The sequence below is a fragment of the Cetorhinus maximus genome, chromosome 10 (assembly GCF_964194155.1).
Source record: "Cetorhinus maximus chromosome 10, sCetMax3.hap1.1, whole genome shotgun sequence".
NCBI lineage: Eukaryota > Metazoa > Chordata > Chondrichthyes > Lamniformes > Cetorhinidae > Cetorhinus > Cetorhinus maximus.
Window position 1 is genome coordinate 18,272,913 of NC_135888.1, and position 27,183 is coordinate 18,300,095.

Here is a 27,183-nt window from a genome sequence, read left to right on the forward strand (position 1 = left end):
TCTCTCTCCTCTCTCTCTCCCTCTCTCTCCCTCTCTCTCCCTCTCTCTCCCTCTCATCTCCCTCTCTCTCTCCCTCTCTTTCTCTCACACTCTTTCTCTCTCTCTTTCTCTCTTCTCTCTCTCTCTCCTCTCTCTCTTTCTCTCACTCTTTCTCTCACTCTTTCTCTCACTCTTTCTCTCTCTCTCTTTCTCTCTCTCTCTCTCTCTTTCTCTCTCTCTTTCCTCTCACTCTTTCTCTTCTCTCTTCTCTCTCTCTTCTCTCTCTCTCTCTCTTTCTCTCTCTCTCTTTCTCTCTCTCTCTTTCTCTCTCTCTCTTTCTCTCTCTCTCTTTCTCTCTCTCTCTTTCTCTCTCTCTCTTCTCTCTCTCTCTCCTCTCTCTCTCTTCCTCTCTCTCTCTTCTCTCTCTCTCTCTCTCTCTCTCTTTCTCTCTTCTCTCTCTCTCTCTCTCTCTCTCTCTCTTCTCTCTCTCTCTCTCTTCTCTCTTCTCTCTCTCTCTTTCTCTCTCTCTCTTTCTCTCTCTCTCTTTCTCTCTCTCTCTTTCTCTCTCTCTCTTTCTCTCTCTCTCTTTCTCTCTCTCTCTTTCTCTCTCTCTCTTTCTCTCTCTCTCTTTCTCTCTCCCTCTCTTTCTCTCTCCCTCTCTTTCTCTCTCCCTCTCTTTCTCTCTCCCTCTCTTTCTCTCTCCCTCTCTTTCTCTCTCTCTTTCTCTCTCCCTCTCTTTCTCTCTCTCTCTCTATCTCTCTTTTTCCTCCTTTCCCTTTCTCCCTCTTTCGCTCCCTTCCCTCTTTCGCTCCCTTCCCTTTACATTTTACTATGTTAATGGTATATACTAAATTGAAAAAAACAAAAGCTAAAAGCTACTGCGGATGCTGGAAATCCAAAACAAAAACAGAATTACCTGGAAAAACTCAGCAGGTCTGGCAGCATTGGCGGAGAAGAAATCAGTTAACGTTTCGAGCCTTCATGGCCCTTCGGCAGAACTGGAGCATAGTTAGAAGATGGGAGAAATATTTCTCCCTTCTTCTAACTATGCTCCAGTTCTGCCGAAGGGCCATGAAGGCTCGAAACGTTAACTGATTTCTTCTCCGCCGATGCTGCCAGACCTGCTGAGTTTTTCCAGGTAATTCTGTTTATAATAAATTGAAGTTGTTGTAGTAGTGTATGATCTTAACATGTCAGAGTGAATTTTTGTTTTTTCTTTCCTCACTAGACTACTTACATGAATGGTGAAAGTGCAGCTTGTACTTTCAATCCAAATGAACTGGAGGTATGGTGAAATGCCAAGATTCATATATTGACACAATTTTATCATGGGAATATAATTTTTTTATGCATTTATATTGAAAATGAACTTTACAATAACATTTATTGCGTTTTATCCCTGTTTCATAGCATGTTTAACACAGCAATCTAAATTCTGAGGGCCTTTTACTATTTTCCCAGCTTCCTTGTATGATTTTAGTGATTCTCTAAATCCAGGTACATTTCTAACCACCTGTTTCTGCGTAGAATGTGATTATTCAGGTGGAAAATAGCTTGGTTTTACTACAGATAAGACACTTGTGAAAGCTTCAGGCTAACCAAGTTCTGAGGGGCTGATCACTAACAGCACCATTCGTAATAAGTTGAGGCTTTTTGACGGGAACAGAAATACTGCAGTGTTTGTTGCACAGGGTGACATTGGCAGCATAATTCAGTTGCTTACAGGCTTTTATTATGTGGCCTTCCCCTTCAGTATGTCACTTTGCTCCTGTCAACTGTTCTGTTTATACAACTGGTTTTATTTTTTCCTTAAATAACTCCCCACCCCCCGTCCCCTCAGCGTAAATGTTTGCCAATCTTTCTGAAGGCAGGCACCCTCTCAGCTGGTGGTTCTATTTGCCTCAGTCACTTGCCATTATTCATATGTGAGCTTTGAGTTTGTTCGTAGGCATCCATGTAGAGCACTCCAGGAACTGGTTAATGGTGGCAGTAAACCTGGCTACTTATCCCCCTCATAACAATCAGTTCAGCATTGACTGAGTTTGAACCCACATACTTCTAGTCTGCGTGGCTTAACCTCCACATGAAGTAGTCCATGTCCAAATGCAGCAAGACCTGGACAATATCCAGGCTTGGGCTGACAAGTGACAAGCAACATTGCCTGGCACTTATGTGGTGCAAATGATCATCTCTGACAAGCAAGAATCTAACCATCACCCCTTGATATTCAACGACATTACCATCACTGAATCCCCCACTATCAGCATCCTGGGGGTTACAATTGAACAGAAACTGAACTGGACTAGCCATATAAATACTGTGGCTACAAGAGCAGGTCAAAAGCTAGGAATCCTGCGGCGAGTAATTCACCACCTGACTCCCAAAAGCCTGTCCACCATCTACAAGGCACAAGTCAAGAATGTGACGGAATATTCTCCACTTGCCTGGATGAGTGCAGCTCCAACAACCCCCGAAAAGCTTGACACCATCCAGGATAAAGCAGCCCACTTGATTGGTATCCCATCAACAAACATTCACTCTCTCCACCACTGACGAACAGTGGCAGCAGTGTCTTTCATCTACAAGATGCACTGCAGGAACACACTAATCCTCCTTAGACAGCACCTTCCAAACCCACAACCACTACCATATAGGACAAGGGCAGTAGACACATGGCAACGCCACCTCCTGGAAGTTCTCCTCAAAGCCACTCACCATCCTGACTTGGAAATATATCGCCATTCCTTCACTATCACTGGGCCAAAATCCTGGAACTCCCTCCGTAACAGCACTGTGGGTGTACCTACACCAAATGGGCTGCAGTGGTTCAAGAAGGCAGCTCACAACCACCTTCTCGGGGATGGGCAATAAATGCTGCCCTAGCCAGCGATGCCCAAATCTCATGAATTAATTAAAAAAATATATAATCTCACTGAGCTGTTGGAAAGCTAGTTTTTTAAAAAAGAAAATCAGAAAACACTGCAAAACCTTAGCAGGCCAGGCAGTATCTGTGGAGAGAGAAACAGAGTTAAAGTTTCAAGTCCACTACGACTACCTTGGAATGATTGCATTTCCAGGAAGAGTCAACTTGAGTTCCAAAGAAGTCATATTGGACTCGATGTTAACTATGTTTCTGTCTCCACAGATGCTGACAGGCCTGCTAAGGTTTTCCAGTGTTTTCTGTTTTTATATCAGATCTCCAGCATCCACAATATTTTGCTTTTATTATATATATAAAAATACAGATGTGCTGCAAGATTTCTGTGCCATGGCTGAAACTATGAACAAGGATACTTTTCAGCAGCTTTGTATATTTTGTCAGGGGGGGTGGGGAGTGCATCAGGTGCTGGCACTTGATTTTTTTCTCCAGGTCTGAATTGCAGCATTCACAAGCTGTCACTATTTTTGTACACAACACAGAAATTGCTGCACCAATAATTGGCCAAAATTTGCATTGGAGAGAAAGCAAGTTCTGACTTCATATACAACTGCCGCAGAGACATTAATTTTTAGTTAATGTGATTGCAAATGGATAATGTAATCTGTGTATGATTATGGCTTGTAGCTAAATAAAAAGTAAATGAAACTGTATCCTGCCTGTCAGGATCATAGCATGCACTCCTAGGTCCTTGCATCATTAGCACTGTTTAGATGCCTGTGCTTTCTTTTATGTGTCATATAATTGCATGTGTCACTGAACAGTTCGGTGTTCACAAATTTCTTCTCGTAGGTTTGTGAACTGGAAGGTTTTTATTAAATTCATTACCTTGTGTTCAGATTACTCTAACAAACCCTTATATTCGCTTATATTCTGAGTTTATTAAAAGTTGTGCAATTCATACTGCAGTCTAGAAGTTTCCCCCTGTTTCCTGCCCCGCACCCCTTCTCATTTCCTTTGCCTGTTTGGAGATAAGAAGAATCTTACTCTGACACCAAGTGGAATAGAAGAGTGCTGTATTTCTATTAGTGTTTGGCTATTAATTCCATTCAAAATTGATCATTTGATAATTGTATTTACCTCAAGTTTATAACCGTCACCATTCTTAATCACTCTTGATTAAATTTTGCTCTTCCAGTTATTTGTCAGTAGTGTCCTAGGAAATTTCAGTGGATGATTCTGGTTTTTGAACTCAAAGATTTGAGTTAAATGATGCATTATAAGAACAATAAGCCTTTGTTTTTAAAAAGGCAATCCATTTCTTTTTGCCGCTTACAATTATACAATACTGGTAAAGCTTGTACAAAAGCTGGACAAATCTACTGGATATTCGGACTGAACAAATAGGACTTGTTTCAAAAACTAGCCTGGGAAAGACCCATAACACAACAAGAAACAAAGGTAGACTTTTTTTTTGTAGTGAGGAATGCCACTGGATGCCAAAAAGTTTGCATAGTTCTTAAAGTTCGCATCGCCTCTTTTTATACATTTAACATTTCAAAAGTGAATATCTATTGGTTCAGAGATACTTCATCCCTATTGGAAGGTTATTTTTGGCCTCTACAACTGTCTTATCAAAATGCAGCACATGTAGGCAGCAGCTGCATTGAGCATTTGTTCTGGATTAAGCCCAGATATGTAGAAATTGTGAAAATAATATAGAGCTGACCCATCTTTATAACACCTTTAAAGGCAACCTGATGAAAATCAAGAGCTGCCCTGGTGATGAATATCGGAATATTTTTATTTCAGTGGTTGATTAATGCCGCCGCATTGATCTGTCCAGATGTTGATTTTTAATGCATTTGCCACCACAAGATAAATGGCTGCAGCAAGCACCAAATTTATTCTGAATTTGGATGAAGAAGAACTGGTTGACACTAACCTTTTTTGAAAGCCTGCCCAGTGACTTCAGCGACCTTTATCCTGAAGGTTCTGAAAGCACTGTGCTGAAACAAAAATGAATGTTAAACTAACGGTGCTTACAACAGCCCAAACACAAACTGAATATCCACTTACTGTTTTTCCCAATTACTCAGCTATAATCTTCTTAAAACTATGTTTTTTCTTTATTATCGATGATAAGCTAATGTGCTGCGTTTGAAAACCATGCTAGTGTATAATATTGTCTTGCACCAGCCTAGTGTCTAATTTTAGCCTGTCTCCTAACTCCCTAATTAAGGCGGAGAAACCTGAGGATTGCAGACAAGTGTTAAGTCTTAATAGAAGGTTCTCAGTAATTTGGGTTGAACAAGTTTGAATTCTGTTAAACAAATTAAAATAATTCGAAACCCATCTTTAAAATTTTGATTGAAATGGCTTAATTTGCATGAATGGCTAATTCAGCTGATTTTTCAGGCCAAAAGAAACAGCTTTGAATTAAGGGGAGCAGAGACTGTACATTGAACAGAGGAAATTGTGAATGTGTAACCCTTTAAATTAAAAAAAATGAACAGAGTGGAGTATTTTAAGATAGTTAATTAAAAGTAACCCAACAATTCTTTTGGTAAAGATTGGAGTGCACTGTAAAAACCAAAAAGATTCCATGGAAAGTGATGCAGTTTCATTTAATTTTTAAGCATGCGTTGGTCAAAACCAACAATAACTTCACTTTTTAAAATTAATTTAACTTTTCTTTCATTTTTGTTCCTCCACTTCACTCTCTCTGATTCTGCATGTGCACACAGACACGAAACCAAGAGCTGACTGTAGCCCTTGACTCCAGCAATTTGACAAATAGAGAACAAAGCACAAAGATAGAAGAATTGGTAAGGGAATGTGGAGTTTGATGTAGCAGCGTGTGATATTATCTTGGTGCCTCTGCTTTTCGTCTTAACCAAGTTAGGCAGCCTGATAAAAGATGTTGATCAGTCATCATCAGACTAAATATATCCAGGCTGGAAAGCAAAGCTTCTTTTGCATTGTAAAGATTTCCTGCATTAATATTGGCTCCAGATTCCAAATGGTATTGAAAGAGGGACATAAGTGAGGTATTTGTGTCTGATATGCCTATAAGTCCTCGCAAACAATTGTACTCTCGAAAGATTAAGTGCAGCACAAGTAGGTTTGCGAGTAGACGTTCAGCAGTTATACTTGGGTTTACCACATGTACCGTTCTGAAAAGACCCCTTGTTTTGTTTGCTGTGTTAGCTCTCTTCTGTTTTTCTGCTTTTCCCCTACCCCTTGCCCTTCAGCATCTGTGGGGTTTTTTTGCTGTGGGAGAGAGGAGTGTTGCAAACATAGGTCCTTGGATCCCTGTGAAGTATGGGAAACAATAAAACTCAGGAGACTAACATGATAAGATCTTGCAAAAGGCCCCTGCAGCTTTGATTTACCGAGATTTTTTGCACACTTTAAAGCCCCATTTGAAACATACTAACCGAATGTAATAGTTACTGAACAGCCAGCCTTTTCTCCATGTATTTGGACAAACTGAGCTAGATAGATATTTTTATATATTTGCAAAAATGCATTATTTCAACTGAACAGTGAATTTGACATCAGCATTTATGCAGTTGTAAGCATAGTTAAAATAACAACTAGGGCTTTTCTTGGGTCCAGTAAAAGCTTGCCAAATTGCATGGTATTTTAATATCACTGTCAACTCCGCTGCGTGGACCCCGCAAATGAAGGGGGATCGGTAAGCTGCTGAAAACCAAAACCCTTTACAGCTGGTCTGCTAGTTGGGTATGGGAGTGTGTATGGGGAGGGGGGTTGTGTCTCAATGTAGGAAACAGAGCAGCCACTTTACGCACAGCAAGTTCCCACTGGGGATAACTCTCCTCATCTTTGAAATGGTGCCAGTGGGTTTTAACCCCAACCCCCCCCCACCCCCCCAGTAGGGCAGATGGGCCTCAGTTTAATGTCTCTTTTGAAAGACTGCATCTCGGACAGGACCGCATTAAAGTGTCAGCCTAGATTTTTGTGCTCCAGTCTCTAGAGTGGAGCTTGAACCTACAATCTTCTGTCTTGGAGGCAAGAGTTCTACTAATTGAGCTGAGGCTGACTATGTAGTGTGTAGTGAATAAAATTCTTTGGAATGCACAACTTGCAATGCAGGAGTGTGTCTCCTAAATGTTTTAAATCACAGTGAATCTCAGCCCTACATTTGCATCGTTAAACTGCATTGCCAGTATGGCACTTTCTGTGTGTGTGTGTGGCTCTGCTGAAGCTTTATTTCATGTAATCTAAGGTTGGTCTGGAATCAAAACTACCATTTGGAAAATGGAGCCCAACATTTGGTTTTTCATGTTAACTGATCAACTTCTCAATGTCTTGGAATTTTCAGATCGCAGCTGCATAGAAAGGTTTTGCATTTTCATTGTGTCATTGCATGACTGTCATATATTGCATGGTTGCTCCAGCTGTAAAGTAATTCCCAGTCATGGACAGAAACTCATCTGTAAAATGGCTATACTTAATAGTCTTTCACCGAGAACATGTACAATATGTTCAAGTACAATAAACTGAAAATGGATTCCTTGAGCAAATGCCTTCAAATGAACAGTCAGGGGTGGGGGGTGTGTGGAATGTGGCGTGTGGGTGTGAATGGTGAAGAAGCTTTAGGAAGATAGGGATTTGGGATGGGGCTGGGAGTATGGGAAATGGAGGACATATTGGAGGCAGCTTTGTAGATGGTCTTTATCTCGATGCCAAAGAGATCCATGCGCTCTTTACGATTGGTGTTTGGGTTTAGTGTGGAGGGGATGAGAAAGAAATGTTAGAGGGGGTGGTTGGTCGCTGCAAAAGAGAAGCCGGGATTATTTTTGCCCTCCCAAGATGAGCTGAGTAATACTTGATGTGCTCAAGCTAAGCCAGGTGGTGAGTAGCTGGGCCAGTTTTACGTTAGGTACAATCATGTTTGTGCTCCATGGACTTGAGGGAGAGAAAATTGTACTGGGGGAATGATGGTGCATACCTTGCTGGGAACAAGGGTTATAACACCATTACTGTGTTTTTATTTTTTTTTAAAAAGGCGCCTCTTCCATCTCATGGTGAGCAGTAGCATGGGAGATCTGCTAGTTTGTTAAAGTGTATGGCCGTGTTCTTTCCTGCACCCCAAACTTTGACAGCTGTAATGCTGCCTACTATATCTACACAGGCTCATGAATAACTTAATCGGAAACTCTCAGAGAATTGACCCAGGTTTATAACAGCAATTAGACTGCTGAGAATGCCTGTGTATTTAATGGCATAGAAATTTGCTTCACATTGAAAAGTGGATATCTATTTTGAGTATTTCTCCAGCTCAATACTTCAAGAAATATTGAAAGCATTTATACATTAATGACTTTGTGCTGGTTCTGTTTGCAACATTAGAAATAGATTTTTATATGGTATGTGTTGGTGATTGCTGTGTTTCTTCATTTTCTTATTGGAGCACAGGGGTAAAGAGGCAACTGATTAGTGTTTTGATATTTCACAGTAGCTTTCATCTTTGTTTCTTTCTTTCTAACAGGGAAAACACATTCAGGAGCTTAAAAATCATCTAGAGAAGGTAAAATAACACCGTTTTGTTTTCTGTTCATGCTGCCCTCGGATTTTGCCCTATTCTGTTGATAATTGACTCTATCTCTGGTCGATAGGGTCGAAATGGGACCTGTTCGCAGGCATTTTCCAATACCCTTTTTTTGTTTTTGCTGCTGGGGTATTTGAGTAAATTTGTCTCTTCTCACCTTCTTGTAAAGTGCCTCCCTTGGCATTTTGCTGAGATATATACTTTATCCCAGCCTCAGCTTTAATTGTAAACTTGGCAGTTGGTGGTGGATGCCCCACAGAGGCAATTATTGTGAAGTGTATGTCCTTTCAAAAGCCCATGGATCAAGTTCACGATTTGAAGTGCCCTAGAAAGCATAGTGATTAATTCTTAAATTTGGAGCAGATAACAAATGAATAAATTGTTTGGGGAATTGTGAAAGCCAGGCCACTCTGCTGGCATTTGAAATGGGTGGGGGTGGGGGGAGTGTGAAGAGAAGTAGCGAGAGGTTAATATTACCCTGAGCTTGCTGCGCAAACTGGGGCACTTCGCTTTTACCTTGGCTCACCTTGGCCCAGAGATGTCAATGTTTCAACTCCTGACTACCATCCAGTGGCCTCTTCTAGAAAGTACATGTGTGGGCTTAGGCTGAAGTCTGCACTGCCTCTCTCTCTCTGGATAAAATAGCTTGTAAATGCATACTTTAAAAAAAAAAGCCTAAGCTATTTCTATTTTTGATTCAACCTGAGTGATTGATTTGTGGATTATGTTTATTGGATGGAATGCTTAGTTGAATTTGATTGCACTGAGCCATTGTAAGAGTATCATGCTGCCTTCAATAAAAGGGTCTTGTAATCTCAGTGCTTTTTTTGAGTTTTATTTCTGTGGGTCTTTTTGCCCATCAGATGTTAAGTTGGTTACACTTAACAGTACATTTCAACTTGAGCTGGGAGGTTTAAGAATAGTTTATTTTGCACCATATGACATGATTATACTCATTGTGCATCTCTACTTTTGCACAGGAAAAGCAAGCTTCTGACCTGAAGTCCAACCAAAAGTGTGAATCAATGAAAGAACAGCTAAAAGTAAGTAGAACTTGTTGAGAAGTTGGTTTTCTTCCATTTCTCTCTTTTCCCTGCCTCTTCTTGCAAAGCCCTTAATTTCCTGCTAAGTTGGTATTCTGTGGGTGCCCTTTAGTATCTCAAGTGCCAGTTTTGTTTCAGTGGTTAACACTCTTGCTTCGGAGTCAGAAAGTTGTGAATTTGAGTCCTACTCTGGAGAGTTGAACATAATTTTTTAGCTGACATTTCATTGCTGCCTTTCAGTTGAGACATTAAACTGAGACCTCATCTACCCTTTCAGGTGCTTGTAAAAGATCCCATGGCACTATTCGAATAATAGCAGCGGAGTTCTCCTGGTGTTCTTGCCAATGTGTTTTTCTCGACCAACATAACTAAAAGCAGATTTCTGGTCCTTACTTCATCGCTGTGAGTGGGACCTTGCTTTGTGCAAATTAGCTACCACATGTAATTCCTTGGTTGTAATGTGCTTTGGCACATCACATTCATACTTTTCATCTATTTTCCATTCCAATCAGGAGCCCTGACCCAGATGATTCTTCCTGATCTTTCTCTTTGACCCCGCCCCTCACATCCTGTTTATATAATCTAGAGAAGTGGCATGTCAATTGTAGTGCCTTATTGCTATCCCAGTAGTGCTAATTAATTCAGCCACAGACTGGCAATAAAACCGGAGAGATTTCTGATATGTAGGATTCAGCTGGCCATTGCTTTAATCATCTAAGAAAAGGGGGAGCTTCCAACCGGAACTTAAGAATAAAAAAAACTTATTAAATGGTGATTGTACATGAGAAAGATTCACTTTTATTTCCTGAGCACTATGCTTGTGTTGGATATTCTAACCAGTTGGAGGAAAGCAGACAATTTGCTGCATCTTTGCCAACACTTTCAGCTCGCGTATGCAATTTGCAGTTTGGAAAGTTTGACAATTGAAAGTACCATACGGGTTACTTGGCTTAATCTTGTTCGTTACCTAAAATGATTACTATTAGCTAGATATACAGTGCACCTGCAGGTATAGCTGCATTTGGTGGAAGTAACTTGTACTTTGGCCATAACTTTCAGTCTAAAATGTTATAGTTACTCTTGGCAAGTTTTTAAACCAACAATTGTTGTGTTGATTCTTCAATTGAATCTTGAGAAGTCTGAATAATTTAATATGATTTGCAGCTTCACGTAGACACCATTGAGATTTTGGTATCTGAGAAATCTGAACTCCAGTCAGCGCTGGCTCATGCAAAGCAAATAGTACGGAGTAAAGCAGGTAAAGCCTTTTGAATTAATTACCAAATGATCCATTTGCCACTGATAGCCAACATTGCACAACTGCTCCTTGTACTTAAGTGCTTTAAACAGTTTTCAACAAAAATAGTCAGTATTGCAATGCTTTGCCTCATTTTATTTTGTCTCCTTCCCCACCCACAAGATCCCTGCCCCCACATATCTGGGTAACTTGTGGAGTGTTCAACATGTTTCTGTCAAATTGGAAGGCCCAAACTTTGAAGTGCTGTAATATTTTGCTTTACTTGCAGAGTTTGTGGGGTTTTTTTGGAGAGGATGATGAGTTTACAAACCTAACGTCTGTGTAAGGCAGAGCCAGAACAAATCGTTCCGGCAAAACAAGTTTTCTAGGTCCTGATATGCATGAAACCAGGGTGTGTCCTGTTGTAATGCATAAATAAATATCAGTTGGTTGAAAACATGTAGCCATCTGTTTTATAGATGGATGTAGAAGATTGTTTCCAATATACAGGATTCAATGAAATTGCACCTGCAGCAACAAGATTGGTGGTCTGTGGATTTTAAGCTGGGGCACATGGCTGCATAGAAATATCTTGTGGCTCAGTGGGTAGTGAGCCAAAAGCTATGAGTTTAAGTCCCACTCCAGGACTTGATGGTAATGGAAGGTGCGTTCATGATGTGTTTCTACAGGTTGATAATCAGCTTGTTACCCCTTCCAGTACTTCCCCACTATTTCCCAAAGGGAAAGAAAGTGTGCATGAAGATACAAAAAATACAAAGGCTGGAAACCTGTACCTTCCATAATGCATGGACCTGTGTATACAAGAAAGTGAGCATAATATCACTACAAACTAATGTGGGCTGCTCAACTGGTTGGCTTGAAGGCAGGATATATGGCTGCCTACCTCCTGCAAGTTCAATCTTTTTTACATAAATTTGCATTGGTTTTGTAGCACAGAAGCAGGCTGACTAGTCTGTGCTGGTGTTTATGCCCCTCACAGCCTCCAATCACCCTTCTAGCCATATTAACATATCCTGTTTCTTTCAACCTCATTCTTATCTAGCTTTCTCTTAAATGCACTTGTGCTGTTTATAAAATGGAGACTGGAATTGTGCATTGTACTCCCAAGTGTGGTGTAACCAATGTTCTATGCAAATTTTCACAATTCCCTACTATTTAATTGAAGAGGGGAGCTGGTATTGTCTAGTAATCCAGAGACCCAGAGTAATGCTGTGGGGACCCGGGTTTGAATCCCGCCACAGCAGATGATGGAATTTGAATTCAATAAAAATCTGGAATTAAAAGTCTAATGACCATGATACCATTGTCGATTGTTGTAAAAACCCATCTGGTTCACTAATGCCCTTTTAGGAAAGGAAATTTGTCGTCCTTACCTGGTCTGGCCTACATGTGACTCCAGACCCACAGCAATGTGGCTGACTCTTAAATGCCCTCTGAAATGACCTAGCAAGCCACTCAGTTGTAACAAACCGCTATAAAGACACAATAAAGGAATGAAATCGGATGGACCACTCGGCATTGACCTAGGCACCGGAAACGACAACGGCAATCGCAGCCCTGTCGACCCTGCAAAGTCCTCCTTAATAACATCTGGGGGTTAGTCAAGCCACAGCCTGACATAGTCATCCTCACGGAATCACACCTTACAGATAATGTCCCAGACGTCTCCATCACCATCCCTGGGTACGTCCTGTCCCACTGGCAGGACAGACCTATCAGGTGGCGGCACAGTGGTATACAGTTGGGAGGGATTTGCCCTGGGAGTCCTCAACATCAACTCCAGACCCCATTAAGCCTCATGGCATCAGGTCAAACATGGGCAAGGAAACTTCCTGATTACCATGTACTGCCCTCCCTCAGCTGATGAATCGGTGCTCCTCCATGTTGGACATCACTTGGAGGAAGCATGGTGGAGGGGTGGCAAGGGTGCAAAATGTTCTCTGGGTGGGGGACTTCAATGTCCATCATCAAGAGTGGCTCGGTAGCACCACAACTTACCGAGCTGGCCGAGTCCTAAATGACATAGTTGCTAGACTGGGTCTGCAGCAGGTGGTAAGGGACCCAACAGGAGGGAAAACATACTTGACCTCATCCTCACCAACCTGCCTGCCACAGATGCATCTGTCCATGACAGCATCGTTGGGAGTGACCACCGCACAGTTATTGTGGAGATGAAATCCTGCCTTCACATTGAGGATACCCTCCATCGTGTTGTGTGGCACTACCTCTAAACGTGCTAAATGGGATAGATTTTGAACAGATCGAGCAACTCAAGACTAGGCATCCATGAGGCACTGTGGGCCATCATCAGCAGCAGAATTGTACTCGGACACAATCTGTAACCTCATGGCCCAGCATATCCCCCACTCTACCATTACCATCAAGCCAGGGGATCAACCCTGGTTCAATGAAGAGTGCAGGAGGGCATGCCAGGAGCAGCACCAGGCATACCTAAGAAGGAGGTGTCAACCTGGTGAAACTATAACACAGGACTACTTGCATGTCAAACAGCATAAGCAGCAAGTGATAAACAGAGCTAAGCGATCCCACAACTAACGGATCAGATGTAAGCTCTGCAGCCCTGCCACATCCAGTCATGAATGGCGGTGGACAATTATAAACAGCTCACTGGAGGAGGAGGCTCCACAAATATCCCCATCCTCAATGATAGAGGAGCCCAGCACAGCATTGCAAAAGGTAAGGCTGAAGCATTTGCAACAATCTTCAGCCAGAAGTGTGGAGTAGATGATCCACTTTGGCCTGCTCCGGAGGTCCCCAGCATCACAGATGCCAGTCTTCATCCATTTCAATTCACTCCACATGATATCAAGAAACGGCTGAAGGCACTGGATACTGCAAAGGCAATGAGCCCTAACAACATTCCGACAATAGTACTGAAGACTTGTGCTCCAGAACTTGCTGTGTCCCTAGCCAAGCTGTTCCAGTACAGCTACAACACTGGCATCTACCCGGCTATGTGGAAAATTGCCCAGGTATGTCCTGTACACAAAAAGCAGGACAAATCCAACCTGACCAATTACTACCCCATCAGTCTACTCTCCATCCATAAAATAATGGAAGGGGTCATCAACAGTGCTATCAAGTGGCACTTGCTTAGCAATAACCTGCTCACTGATGCCCAGTTTGGGTTCCGCCAGGGCCACTCAGCTCCTGACCTCGTTACAGCCTCGGTTCAAACGTGGACAAAAGAGCTGAACTCCCGAGGTGAGGTGAGAGTGACTGCCCTTGACATCAAGGCAGCATTTGACCAAGTGTGGCATCAAGGAGCCCTGGCAAAACTGGAGTCAATGGGAATCAGAGGGAAAACTCTCTGTTGGTTGGAGTCATACCTATCACAGAGGAAGATGGCTATGGTTGTTGGAGGTCAGTCATCTCAGCTCCAGGACATCACTGCAGGATTTCCTTAGGGTAGTGTCCTTGGCCCAACCATCTTCAGCTGCTTCATCAATGACCTTCCTTCCATCATAAGGTCAGAAGTGGGGATGCTCGCTAATTGCACAATGTTCAACACCATTCACGACGGCTCAAATACTGAAGCAGCCCATGTCCAAATGCAGCAAGACCTGGACAATATCCAGGCTTGGGCTGACAAGTGGCAAATAACATTTGCGCCACACAAGTGCCAGGCAATGACCACCTTGAACAAGAGAGAATCTAACCATTGCCCCTTGACATTCAGTGGCATTGTCATCATTGAATCCCCCACCATCAACATCCTTGGGGGGTGGGGGGGGGAGGGTTACCATTGACCAGAAACTGAACTAGACTAGCTGTGTAAATACTGTGGCTAAAAGAGCAGATCAGAGACTAGGAATCCAGTGGCAAGTAACACACCACCTGATTCCCCAAAGCCTGTCCACCATCTACAAGGCACAAGTCAGGAGTGTGATGGAATACTTCCCACTTGCCTGAATGAGTGCAGCTCCAACAACACTTTAGAAGCTTGACACCATACAGGACAAAGCAGCCTGCTTGATTGGCACCCAATCCAAAAGCATTCACTCCCTCCACCACCGATGCACAGTGGCAGCAGTGTGTACTATCTACAAGATGCCCATGACCTGTACCATCTAGAAGGACAAGGGCAGCAGATAGATGGGAACATGACTACCTGGAAGTTCCTCTCCAAACCACTCACCATCCTGAATCGGAAATATATTGCTGTTCCTTCACTGTCGTTGCATCAAATTCCTTGAACTCCCTAATAGCACTGTGGGTCTACCTACATCACATGGACTCCTGCAGTTCAAGCAGGCAGCTCACCAAATTAACTAGGGCAATTGGGGATGTGCAATAAATGCTTGCCCAGCCAGCGATACTCATGTCTCATGAATGAATAAAAAAAGTCACTGTTTTAGTGACTTTCGTATCTTTGCATCTCTTCTCTATTTGGGTTGTTAATGTCCAACCATGGAGTGGCATCTTTATTCCTCCCACCAAAATGCACCATATCTATTTTTCTGCAAATTTATTTATGTATTTTTTCACACTGCTAACAGTTTGACACTTCTCTAGTGCTCCTATAATGACAATATCCACCTCCATGAAATCTGTTGATATTGTTATTACAGGGCCTTGAGGTATCAGCAGACATTTCTGTGCTGCCTTTTGTTACCACCTTGTAGCTGATGTTTGAGGGACAAGGGGCTCCTAGAGAGCAGTACAGTAAAGTAAATGCCCTATGGAAAGTAATATTTATCCATCAGTCAATCTCCCTAAAACAGATGATCTGTCCATTTGTCATGTTGCTGTTTGTGGAACCTTGCTGTGCACAAATTGGCTGTCACATTTCCTACATTACAACTGTGACTACACTTCAAAAAATACTTCATTGACTGTAAAGGTTTGGGATATCCTGGGATTGTAAAATGTGCTTTATTTAAATGCAAGTCTTTAATCTGTTAAAATTCATAATTATATGTATTTCCTATACACTTTGGACCTGCAGTCAATGCTTTAGCTTACTTAAGTTGTCTTGTTACCTAGTCAGACTGGAATAGATAGTGTGACAACCTTTGACCTGGGAGCGGCACAGCAAGAAATTACAAATTTTCCTTAATTATGTCTGTGGAACCTGTAAATTTAAGAGTGTTTGAAAAGTACTTTTAAGGTATTGGTCCATGTGACCTGGCAACCCTTAACCTGGAAGCAGTACCAACTGGAAGGAAGTTGAGACCAAAAGCCATGAAGCCAGACACAAAGGAGAGCTGCAGTAGAGGGGAGAACAGAGAAGACTGATTGATTTACAAGTAGTTGTGTGTATAACGCCGTTTAAAAAGGACAGAAAGCAGAAGTTGGGGTTAGAGAAGAGATTGTGACTTAGACAATTCAATGCTTTGCTTCAGTTTTGCCAGAGCTGACCAGACCATTTACTGACGTTTATTAAAGGGGTAGGATAAAGGAGTCCCTGGGAAATCTGTGCCATCAAGATTGTCATGAGCCTAACTAAGGAGGTTCTGCAGGAGCGTGCTGTTCAGGTGACAGCTTTCTCCAGGGACCTCTGGAATACAGCTGTTGGTGAACATGACGAGAGTTGAATCGATTGAGTTGGAAAGTGAGAGATCCTATATACCCGAGGCTGAGTTAAAGAACTTTGGAACTGCATTTGGTGCTACATGTCTGCAGGGACTGATGCGGGTGTTTGTGGTTGTGTAAGGTGTACCTTTGTTGTATCAACTGTATAAAGTGAAGTTTACCTTTTCTATTTGACATTCGCCTATTAATTCATGTTTAATTTATCCAGCTCGCGTTGAAGTAAAAGCTACAAAAAAGTAGTATTTTGTTGGTAATTTTGTCATTTGCATTGGGGGTGGGGTCATTCAGTAAATTTGGTTATTTTGGTTTATGGTTCCCTTATTGTTAAAATAGACATGACAAAGTAGAACAATGTTGTCATAGGAATAAGCTTGTACTGCATAGTGCATTGTGAACTTGCTCCATGGCATTTGTTGTACTTCAGTGCAGTACTGAGGGAATGCTGCATTGTTGGAAGTGTTGTTTTTCAGCAGGTGGGGGGTGGTGTGGTGGTGCTTCCAGTGTCCAATATTCTTCCTCAGCCAACACCTCCAACTGGTGGTTCATCTTATTGATGTTTGAGTAACTGTGCACAAATTGTGGTCTCTGCATTCATCTGCACAGCATTGTTGCATTGGCGATGAAGCAACTTGGGGCAGCTGAGGGCATGAAAGGCACTGTATATGCAATCTTGTTTTTCATTTGTACTTTCTTCCAATAATGTTCTGAAGACCTCTTCTCCTAAGATGTGTTTGAGTAAAGATATGACATCGTAGTCTAACACTTGCTTTTGCCTCTTTTACTTTTCCCAGATGAAGCAGGAGACCTCAATAGTAAGCTGAGTGCTTCTAGTCAAAGAGTGGCAGAGCTGGAGCAAACTCTATCTAGCATCTCATCCCAACAGAAACAGTCTGACAAAGTAAATGGCTAATTCCTTTTTAATACAAAGGCCAATTTTACTTGGGATATAAATTTGTTGTGTATTATATTTTTCAAACATCTTCTCTTCACAGAACTATAAAGAACTTGAAAAAGAAAGGGTGAATCTTAAGCGAGAATTGGACAAACTAAAGTGAGTTAGAAAAAAGTGTTAATCATGCAATTTTTTAGGTACTTTTGAAAAAGCTGAACTAAGGTGCAAACTAAATGTTTCTAAATTTGCAGTAAAATGAGTGACGAGCTTAAGCAACAGAACTCTGAGCTCTCAGAACAGTTGAGCTCAAAGGTATTTGAAAATGACTTGGTGAAGCAGAACATTCAAGACCTGCAAAAGAGACTGGAAATGGCAGAGTTGACAATTCAGCAGGTAGGACAGCTTTTTTTTCAATATTGTTTCCCTAGTGCTGGTCAAAGTGATTCACTTGGCAGACCCATACTTTGAGCAGCAAAGACAATGTTGAAGGGGGGAAAGAGCCTCTTTGAGAAGAGGGAAAAGAGGGATCCTTCTCGAGGTGGAAGGGGGTGGGAAAGAGGGAGACTTCCTGCTTAAGAGCTGGATAAGTGACGTAGGCCCTTTCGAAGGGAACGAGAGAGAGTATTCTAAGAGGTTGTAGAGAATGAGATGTAGAAAGTCTTTTGAGGAATGAGAGGTAGACCTGTTTTTGGGATAGTGGGTGCGGGAAGAGAGACTTTCACCCTTTTTGAGAGGGCAAAGAGACCCATTTGGGTGAAGAATATAAGAGAATCGGCTAGAGGGAGATACGTTTGGAGAAGTGAGAGAAAGGACAGAGAATTTGTATATTTATGTTAAAGATTTTGTCTCATCAATGCCTTTTTAAAAAAAGTTTGCTTCAGTTTTTAAAAAAAGGGTAGAGATCTATATTCAGAACGAGGTTTCTCTACCAATACTGACTGCATTGGCCCATTGTTGGTTGAGGGTTAAGATGTCCAGTTTTTTGGAGCTGGATACATGTGGCAGAACCAGTGAGTGGGCTGATTATTCCTATCCAAACCCTGACATACACGCAATGTAACACCCCCATACACAGGAAGGGAAACCTATGTGCACAAACAGTAGCCAAGGTCTTCCCTTCCTTCATAAACCAAAGAGGCCCCCACTTCCCCATCTTCCTTTTTCCCCTTCAGTCTCTTCCTTCTGCAAAGCTGGAAAACTTTAACCCTGCAAACGATTTGGACTTCCTGCGCCTAAAGGACTCAAAAGCCTGATTAGTCAACATCCAACCAATCCGGGAGCAGCCTTGTCTAGTCCTTCAACCCCCAGGAGTCTCAGAACTGGAATGTAAAACTTGGCAACGTTACGTTTGTGTACAAGCACAAAGCCAATAAGAACTGGTGGGAGCTTTGCAAGCTGATTAAGGAAGCCCATAGACTGGCTCTCTGTTGATTTACCCAAAGTTACATCATTGTGTTTTTAACTGGGCCATGGGGGAAAGGTTTCTTTCCTACATTTTGATCAGCCTTTATTGGTTGTGCCTATTTATGATTGTGTCTGCCTCCCTGCATCCCAAAATGTTGACCTTGCCCCCTAATTAACAGCCCAGCTCAGTTGTTACTGTGTTTGGTGACTTCAGGTAACTGGTTTAAGAGAAAACAGAAAATGCTGGAAAAACTCAGCAGGCCTAGCAGCATCTGTGGAGAGAGAAACAGAGTTAACATTTTGAGTCCAATATGACTTCTTCAGAAGAAGAGTCATACAGACTTGGAGGGTTAACTCTGTTTCTCTCTCCACAGATGCTGCCAGACCTGCTAAGTTTGTACAACATTTTCTGTTTTTATTTCAGATTTCCAATATCTGCAGTATTTTGCTTTTATTTTACTGGTTTAAGAGATTTGATCTCTGGCAGATCTTCCCAATAAGCTTTTTCTCCCCCAGAAGTATTCACCAAAAAAAAAATCCTTTTTTTTCCCGACTCAATGCAGCATTTAATGGATGTGAGTGAACTTGTTTCCCATGTCTCAAAATTTCTTGGTATTATTTATTGTATAGAAATGAGAGTCTCAGTTGAGGATTTATGTTGAATGTTGCACAATATGTATATTATGTGTGGGTCAGAGTTTTAATGTTTTATTGCATGCTTTATTTTATATCTTTTTCCTCAAGTTCTCGAATCAGTCGGAGCTTCCAGATGCTAATCAGCAGCTACACCTGGCTCTTGAAGAAAAAGCTCAGTTAGAGGCACAGATGAATCAAGTAAGGATTATTTGATTGAAAATTGCCGAGCTGGGCTTCATTCTTTGCACAGGACAATCAAAATGTTTACTGACCATATGCACAAAAGTATTCAGCCAGTTTCCTGTGGGCCATGGTGGATGACAGCAGAGGATCGCGGAACCTCTTGCAGATTGCACACTCCCAAATCTTGGGTGAACGCAAAATACTGCGGATGCTGGAAATCTGAAATAAAAACAAAAAATGCTGGAAAAACTAAGCAGGCCTGGCAGCATCTGTGGAGAGAAGAACAGAGTTAACATTTAGAGTCCGTATGACTCTTCAGAGCTAAAGAGAAGTAGAAATATGATTGATTTTTTTTACTGTTTAAGAGTGGATGAAGCAGGTGGAGCAAGATAGAAGGTCAGGGATAGGTGGGAGTAAAGGAGAGATTGACAACGATGTCATCGGCACAAGTCAAAGGGAAAAGACTAAAGAAGGTGCTGATAGAGGCTTAAAGGTAAGAGCAGAATGTCCACATTTCGAGTGTGGTTATGCCATTGGAAAAGAGTCTGGAGATGTGTGGGACCATGTTCCTCCTACAGAAGTGGGGAAAGGAAACACTTGATGTTTCTACCAAACAGTGCAGTGGAAACTACTTCAGGCAGGGGAAAACCAGATTGGGGATGGAATTTGTTGGGAGAAGTTATGGTCTGAATGGACTTTGGAACTATCATTTTAGTCCTTTGCTACTTTGTGTGCAATTGGTCAAGCTCAGAATTTTTGGGCGCCCAAACATCTACATGTCTATGTAGAATTGGATAAAATTATTGTTGAAAAGGTAATAATCTGAAGCTGCTTAGCCTGCTCGAAGGCTGGCTGAATTTTCAGAATAAATGTCAAAAGTTATTTTGCTCACTTCATGATTGCGATGCATTTTAAATTCACTTTTTCATGGCTATATGGTAAGAGAATGAAGCCTGGGTGAAACTAGAGGGTTTAAATCGAATTCTGTCCTGTCTGCCCCAATAAGGTAAAAGAAATGAATTTTATAGAAAGGAAAATACTTGACCAACATGCGCTGAATCTCAACTCAAGTACCATTCTGTTTTGTAGCTATCAAAATCACAGCAGCTACTTCTTGCTGAGAGAGATCAGTATGCCCATAAACTGGTGGAGGAGGGCTGTGTTTGGCAGCAGAAAGTTCAGCAGCTGGCAGAACAAGTAAGTGGCAGCATTAAGAATTTGGCCTGTCATTGGGAAATGCTGTTCCAATCCTTGCTCGATTTTTCTGTCTCTAGTTTTTAAAAAAGCGACATGCTCTGGCATAGGTCATGTGTTCAGTTGTAAAGTATAGAGACATATGCAAGACTTCATAGAACCCTGCAGCACAGTAGAAGGCCATTTGGCCCATTGTGCCTTGGCTGGCTCTTTGAAAGAACCACCCAGTTCGTTCCATCCTTGCTCCTTCCCTGAAACCCCGCAGATATTCCCTTTTTAAATATACTTGCACTGCCTATTTGAAAGTGAGTTATTGAATCATCTTCCACCCTTTCAGATAATCATAACTTGCTATGCAAAAAAAAAAGGAATTACTTTCTCCTCATCTTCTGTTCCACTGGCTTTGTTGATGGTTATTTTAAATCTTGTTGAAAATTGCATTGATGACTTCATGATTCTGGTTTGGACCTCCTTTGATGTTTGTGGAAGGGCCATACAGGTCAGCATTGCCAAAAAGCTGATTACTGGCCCGCATCTGGAGACTGAAAGGTCACGTTTCATGGCCAAATGGCAACGCAGTCGTTTGCAAGATTGTGCCTGTGATGGCGCCTTGCAGCAAAAGCTGTAGTTACACTATTTTTAGAATTAATCAATGTACAGAAGCAGTATTGTTCTGGAAACTGGAGGACCCTCCCACCCCCATCTTAAACAAAAAACAAGGCACCAAGTTTGTACATAGCACAAAATACTTGTAAAAATTCCACTTTACGAAGCTTCTCTTGTAATGCATATCTGATTTGCAGTTGTTGGCTTGCATGCAGTGCGGAATTATTTTCTTCATGAAAGAATGCAAGCACATTAAATTTATTGGGTAGATAATGATGGGAAGCACTTCTGCAATTCCCATTGTGCACTTCCAGCTGATGTAGCTCCTCTCTGGGGACACACACTGGGGAAATAGACTCTACCCTCTCCATGTAGCCATTGGTCATTTTGTCTTGGCAGGTAAATGCACTTTCAGAGGAGAGAGAATGGAATCGCAACCGTGCGCAGGAACTAGAGGCTTCACTGACTGAACTTCAGAACAGATCAGGTAATTATATAGTTTTCACAGCAGTGGCCTAAAAACTCTGAGCTTGCAATAAGAATTGAAATGTGTTCATTGATTCATATTGGAGTATCCATCACTAAGGAAGGGATCCTTGCTGCATCGCCTTATGTCGCTGTTATAAACACGTTGGAAATGATTTGCACAAAGTGACATTATATGTAAATGTGGAATCTGTTACCAGTGTTTCAGTATACTGCATAAAACATTAATCCAGATTCTGCATCTTTTCACGCACTTGATAACTTTAAGTTTCTTTTTTGTTCTTGTTCTCTGTCAACTGATGAGCAAGACCTTAACGAATCGTACAGCAATCTGGCCGCTCCCATTCCCCTGCCCTATCCTCATAGGCCTGCGAGCAGGATTCAAAGTACATGGGGGGGGTGGCGGGCAAATTCACTCCCAACCTCATAAGTAGCCCGCAAAAAAAATCAAAAGACAGCGATGAAAAATTCAAGAAAATGTGCCCCCGTATATTTTACCTTACTTTATGGCACCTCTAGTCCAAATGTGGTTGAAAAATTACAGATGCAGGCATCTCATTGAGAGCGTGAAAATAATGCAAAGCTTGATTGGAGGAGCAGCAAGCACGGGAGAGGCAGAATCTGTGAATAGCTGCTCCTCCAATCACAGATTTTTTTTTATCTCTCCCATGCTTGCTGCTCCAGCTCCTCCAATCACAGGTTCCTTCCCTCCTGCACTAGCTGCTGCTCCTGTACCAAGAATGCCTTCCAGGGCAGCAGCCAGCATAGAGAATGCCTGAAACAAAAACAGAAAATGCTGGGAAAACTCAGCAGGTCTAACAGCATCTGTGGAGAGACAAACAGAGTTAATGTTTCGAGTCCATATGACTGTTCTTCAGAGAATGCCTGTCCCATTTTAATTTCCCAGTGGTGGTGGTCGCAGAGTTCCTCTGAGAATTTGAATGAATTGATTAAACTCCATTTTGAAAGTAGTTTTCATTCCTCAAATATAATTTAGTAGATCACCAATGTCTTTTTATTCCATTTTGCAGGTTTTGTTTCTACAAAATAGTCTTCCTGCAATGGAACTCATTTTTATTTTGTTTCCCTTGATATAGTGAGTTTATTTTAACCAATGGCATCTTAGATCCTCTGATGGACCTGATGGTCTGTAGGGAGGCGGCGGCATAGACTGGGCTCGTATTCCAGGGATCCAGGTTAATGCCCTGGGGATCTGGGTTTGAATCCCACCACAGCAGATGGTGAAATTTGAGTTCAAAAGAAATCTGGAATTAAAAGTCTGATGATGACCATGAGACCGTTGCTGATTACAATAAAAACCCATCTGGTTCACTAATATGGAAATCTTCTGTCCTTAGCTGGTCTGGCCTACATGTGACACCAGACCCACAGCAATGTGGTTGACTCTTGCATACCCTCTGAACGAGGGCAATTAGGGATGGGCAATAAATGCTGGCCTAGCCTGAGATGCCCACATCCCATGAACGAATTTAAAAAAAAAACTAAATGAACTAATCAAAAAAGCAGAATACTGCGGATGCTATAAATACTCAGCAGGTCAGGCAGCATCTGTGGAGAGAGAAACAGTTAATATTCCAGGTTGATGACCTTTCATCAGAACTGGAAGAAGTTACAGATGTAGGATTTGAGCAAGGGGTGCGTGGGACAAGGACAAAGGAAGTTTGGAAGATGGGAGAGATTGAATGACAGAAAAGTTACTCCTCCAGGGCCAATGGGGATGTCAGCATGAGAGCAAGGTGCAGAATTAAAATGACGCCTGTTGCATCTCTAACTTCTCCCAGTTTTGATGAAAGGTAATCGACCTGCAATGTTAACTCTGTTTCTCTCTCCACAGATGCTGCCAGACCTGAGGGGTGGGTGGGGGAGAATTATTTTGGCCCCTGCCTCAAAGATTATTTCCCTGAAGTGTCCATCCATCCAATTGCATTTTGAAATCATCAATCATCCCCTCATCCACCACTCTCGTCAGTCAGTCAGTAGGTTTTAACAATAGCAATTTGAGAAGAAAACCATTGTTTTTGTTGGAAGATGACCAAAATATGAGGCAAATTGGTCTCATTTGTTCCCTATATTCTCCCTTCTCCATCCAATGCGTTTCCTGCCCTTAAATGGCTTCTTATAACCACATGTACCTCTGGGTAGGAGGACTAGTTTTTGGGGTGTAAGGAGGTAATTTCCTGGTAAATCTTGGAAAATGCTGCACTGCAGAGAGTTGAAGTCAACAATGAAAATCAAATCAGAGAATCAAAAGAATTCCCTTTCAGTTGAAGGGGATTATTCAAAGCAAACTCTTGCTCTCTGTCAAGTAAGAAAAAATGTGTTGTGTTTATGTAAAGGGTTGTAAGATTAAACAGTTGTCACCTACTGGTTAAAAGCATATTTATAAGTTAAGTGTTAATGACCTGCATGTCTGAAGCCACGGGTTACCATTGCTGTGTTCTTGGCATTTAGCTCCCTCATATGGTTGGATTGGGTAATTCCTCAAGTCCATTGCAATGAACCCATAACTCACAAGACAGAAACAACTTTGAGGGAGAGGTTTTGGGGTAGCACAACTGATTTCCTTTTTTCCTTCAAGACCTAGGTCATATCCAGGCTTCCCTGCTTACTCCCTGCGATCTGAGTCAGCTCTGTAAAGCTTTAAAAGTGCCCCTAATTTGGCACTAATTGCAATGAAGAGAAGAGGACGACTTGCATTGAGATTCACAAACTCAATATCCCAAAGCACTTTACAGCCAGAAGTATTTTTTTCCTTTGGAAGTGAAGTCACTGTTATAAATGGGTAGCAAGCTCCCACAAGCAGTAACGTGACAACGGCCAGATAAGTCTGCTTTTTGATAATGGCTGAGGGATAAATATTTAAACTAGGACAGGGGAGGGCTCTGCTCCTCTTCAAAATAGTGTCATGGGTTCTCTTACATTTGCACTCACCTGTAAGGCCTCGATTTAACATGTCATCTGAAAGACCCTACCTCTGACAGTGCAGCACCCTCTTGGGATTGCACTGGTGTGTCAGCCTAGATTTTGCACTCAAGTTACTGGGATGTGACCAAACATGTGCTCTTTTGACCCTGTGAGGCACTTGGCCATCTCGTGCAGAGAAAGCTCAAGCTGGCTAGTTTAGAAAATTAACATAAAAGTTACCTTGGTTGGTGTTCCTCAGCATTTGGGTCTGAGGTACAGTGGAGGGAGAGCTTTACTTCTATGCTGTAGCTCACTTGGGAGTACTTAATGCTGCCATGTATTGCCTGAAATGAAATGATAGTAAGTTCCATTCCCCACTATTAACCTTGAGCACAAAAAATGTAAGAAATGTTGTAACTCCCTGATTATTAGACAGGAAAACCTGATGACGAAAGTATTTCACACAGTGACTTAGAAAATTCCAATAGCCAGCCACAGAAGAAATCACACTATTTCTAGTGAATGCTACCTTTAATGGCAATGTGCAGTGAGGGTGTACTGTATAATCTAGATTTGGACAATGGCAAGTAACTTTTTTCCCAAACGTGTCAGAAGGACATGTTATTATAGAGCTTTTCGTGACCTTGGGACATCCAAAAGCCCTTTACATCCAGCAAAACACTTTTTGTTGAACTGTAGTAACTGTTGTAATATAGGAAACCCAAAGGCCAATTGTGCACAGCAGGATCCCACAAACAGCAGCAAGATAATGACCAGATAATCTGTGGACTTGAAGTTCTGCTATCAATTTTCGAAGGTAAATTGGTGCCAAGTTATATAGATTGTCACAGGCCATCGAAGGTGAAGATGTGTGATGAGATGAGAATTTTTTGTATGCACTTAGAGCTCTAAGAGCTGGATGTGTTACTGAGCAGGATTTGAAGCTTTCTGAATGTGCCGGCAGTCTAGTTGTGCTTAGATTTTGTTTTTGTACAATGCCAATTTCCTTCCTGGTCAGAACTTTTGGTTTGCAGCTTTTATGGAAAAGTGGGCAAAATTTCAGAATACATTCCCAACTATTGAGGTCTTAAATTTAAGGCCATCGTTAGACAAGGGAGAAACTTGTTTTCAGCTGCAGAGGGTTGTTAAGGTATGTAATGCCCTTCCCTAAAACAGCAATGAAGGCAGAATCCAAAGCACTGAAGTGGATAATTGTTGAAAAAGGGAAAAGGAGTATGGGGCAATGGATAGTGTACAGCTGTAAGAGCTGACTGTGGTGTGCTGGAGAATTGGATTCTGGAGCTGTAAAATTGTATTATCCTTTAAGGAGAACTTGACTTATGTCGCCAATGAAATTCACTTGGCCGTTTTCATGGTGAACAGATGGTGGCTATATATGTTGAAGATTTGAGTTTGTAATGCTGAGTGCTCTGTGTTGTATAGCACAACAGTGTGAGGTCAGTGAAAGCCAGACCATGCCTCAGCCCGAAGGCCCCACAGAGCAAGAGAAGCTGCTGGAGGATAACGTTCAAACCCTGCAGCGGGAGAAGGAAGAGCTGTACACTCAGTACCAGGCACAGGTAAGCGGGGCTTCCTTTTCATTTAGGGTGTGGTGGGGGGAATGGCTTTCTCAGCTGACATGACTATTAAAGAATACATCCATGAGGTGTTTTGACTGCAGTGAACTGCACAGAATATTGAGAAAACAATTGCAATTTATTTTCCCAGTCTCTTGAATCTTGAGGCAAAAATGCTCTTTAAAATAAAGAAAGAAAAGCAATTGACACAACCGACCCAGGAAATTGAATCAAAATTTTTTGCTACCACGTGTTGTTTCACTTTCCCTAAAGGCTTAGTGGGGGCATGGAACTGTTGAGACTTGGAAGCCCAAAGTTAGATTTCCCCAGATTTGTGCTGAGCTGGGATATGACAGCCTCAGTGTCCCACTTTAAGAATGGGAACATTTAACCAGGATCCCACTCCTAATAGAAATCCAGTGACGTGCAGTCAAGTGCCTAGGTTTGGACCTCGGGCAAGAATGAGATGAAGCTCAGCTTGTGATGTGCTCCACAGTTAAGTAGCATGTCGACAATGGATCTTTAGGCTTGCGCATGAAGAAAGATCTAGAGGGCGGCTGGAGCCCATGCAACCATAATCCCTGTGAAGAGTCAGCAGCCAGAGGAGGAAAAGGTAAAAAAGAGAGATAATTGAATTGCTGTTTATAAAGTTATACATAATGTAACAGTGCATGGTCCTATCAAATTACGAGATATAGACTTAACCTGAGTGCCCAGGATGTAATATTCCCTATCTCAGCTGTGCCATAAGTCTGTGCTGACACTTAAAAGTAAAATTGGAGTCCTGCCCCAGGACATGAAGGCTAGTGCCAGTTATTTTAGCAGACCAAGACACGGGTTCAACTAGTAGAAAGCACAATTAGGACTGATTTCAGGAAGTTCCATGCACAAATCTAGATCACTGTATGGAACAGACTTCTAGATAGGACAGTGAAGGCAAAAGTGCTTGGCATTGTTTAAGAAACAGAATGTGGTAGTGAAGAAGCAG

At 41.9% G+C, this 27,183-nt stretch overlaps 1 protein-coding gene across 2 annotated transcripts in view; it reads left to right on the forward strand.

The window, feature by feature from the left end:
- The window catches only part of golga2 (golgin A2), a 75,659-nt gene that overhangs the window by 15,732 nt on the left and 32,744 nt on the right, over positions 1 to 27,183 (forward strand). For both annotated transcript variants that reach the window (XM_078550085.1, XM_078550086.1), the window contains exons 7-18: positions 1,208 to 1,264; positions 5,605 to 5,685; positions 8,376 to 8,414; positions 9,416 to 9,478; positions 10,643 to 10,736; positions 17,084 to 17,190; positions 17,285 to 17,343; positions 17,436 to 17,577; positions 19,333 to 19,422; positions 20,497 to 20,604; positions 21,607 to 21,694; positions 26,062 to 26,198. In XM_078550085.1, the coding sequence (XP_078406211.1) occupies positions 1,208 to 1,264; positions 5,605 to 5,685; positions 8,376 to 8,414; positions 9,416 to 9,478; positions 10,643 to 10,736; positions 17,084 to 17,190; positions 17,285 to 17,343; positions 17,436 to 17,577; positions 19,333 to 19,422; positions 20,497 to 20,604; positions 21,607 to 21,694; positions 26,062 to 26,198 (1,065 nt within the window). The remainder of the gene's footprint in view (positions 1 to 1,207; positions 1,265 to 5,604; positions 5,686 to 8,375; positions 8,415 to 9,415; positions 9,479 to 10,642; positions 10,737 to 17,083; positions 17,191 to 17,284; positions 17,344 to 17,435; positions 17,578 to 19,332; positions 19,423 to 20,496; positions 20,605 to 21,606; positions 21,695 to 26,061; positions 26,199 to 27,183) is intronic.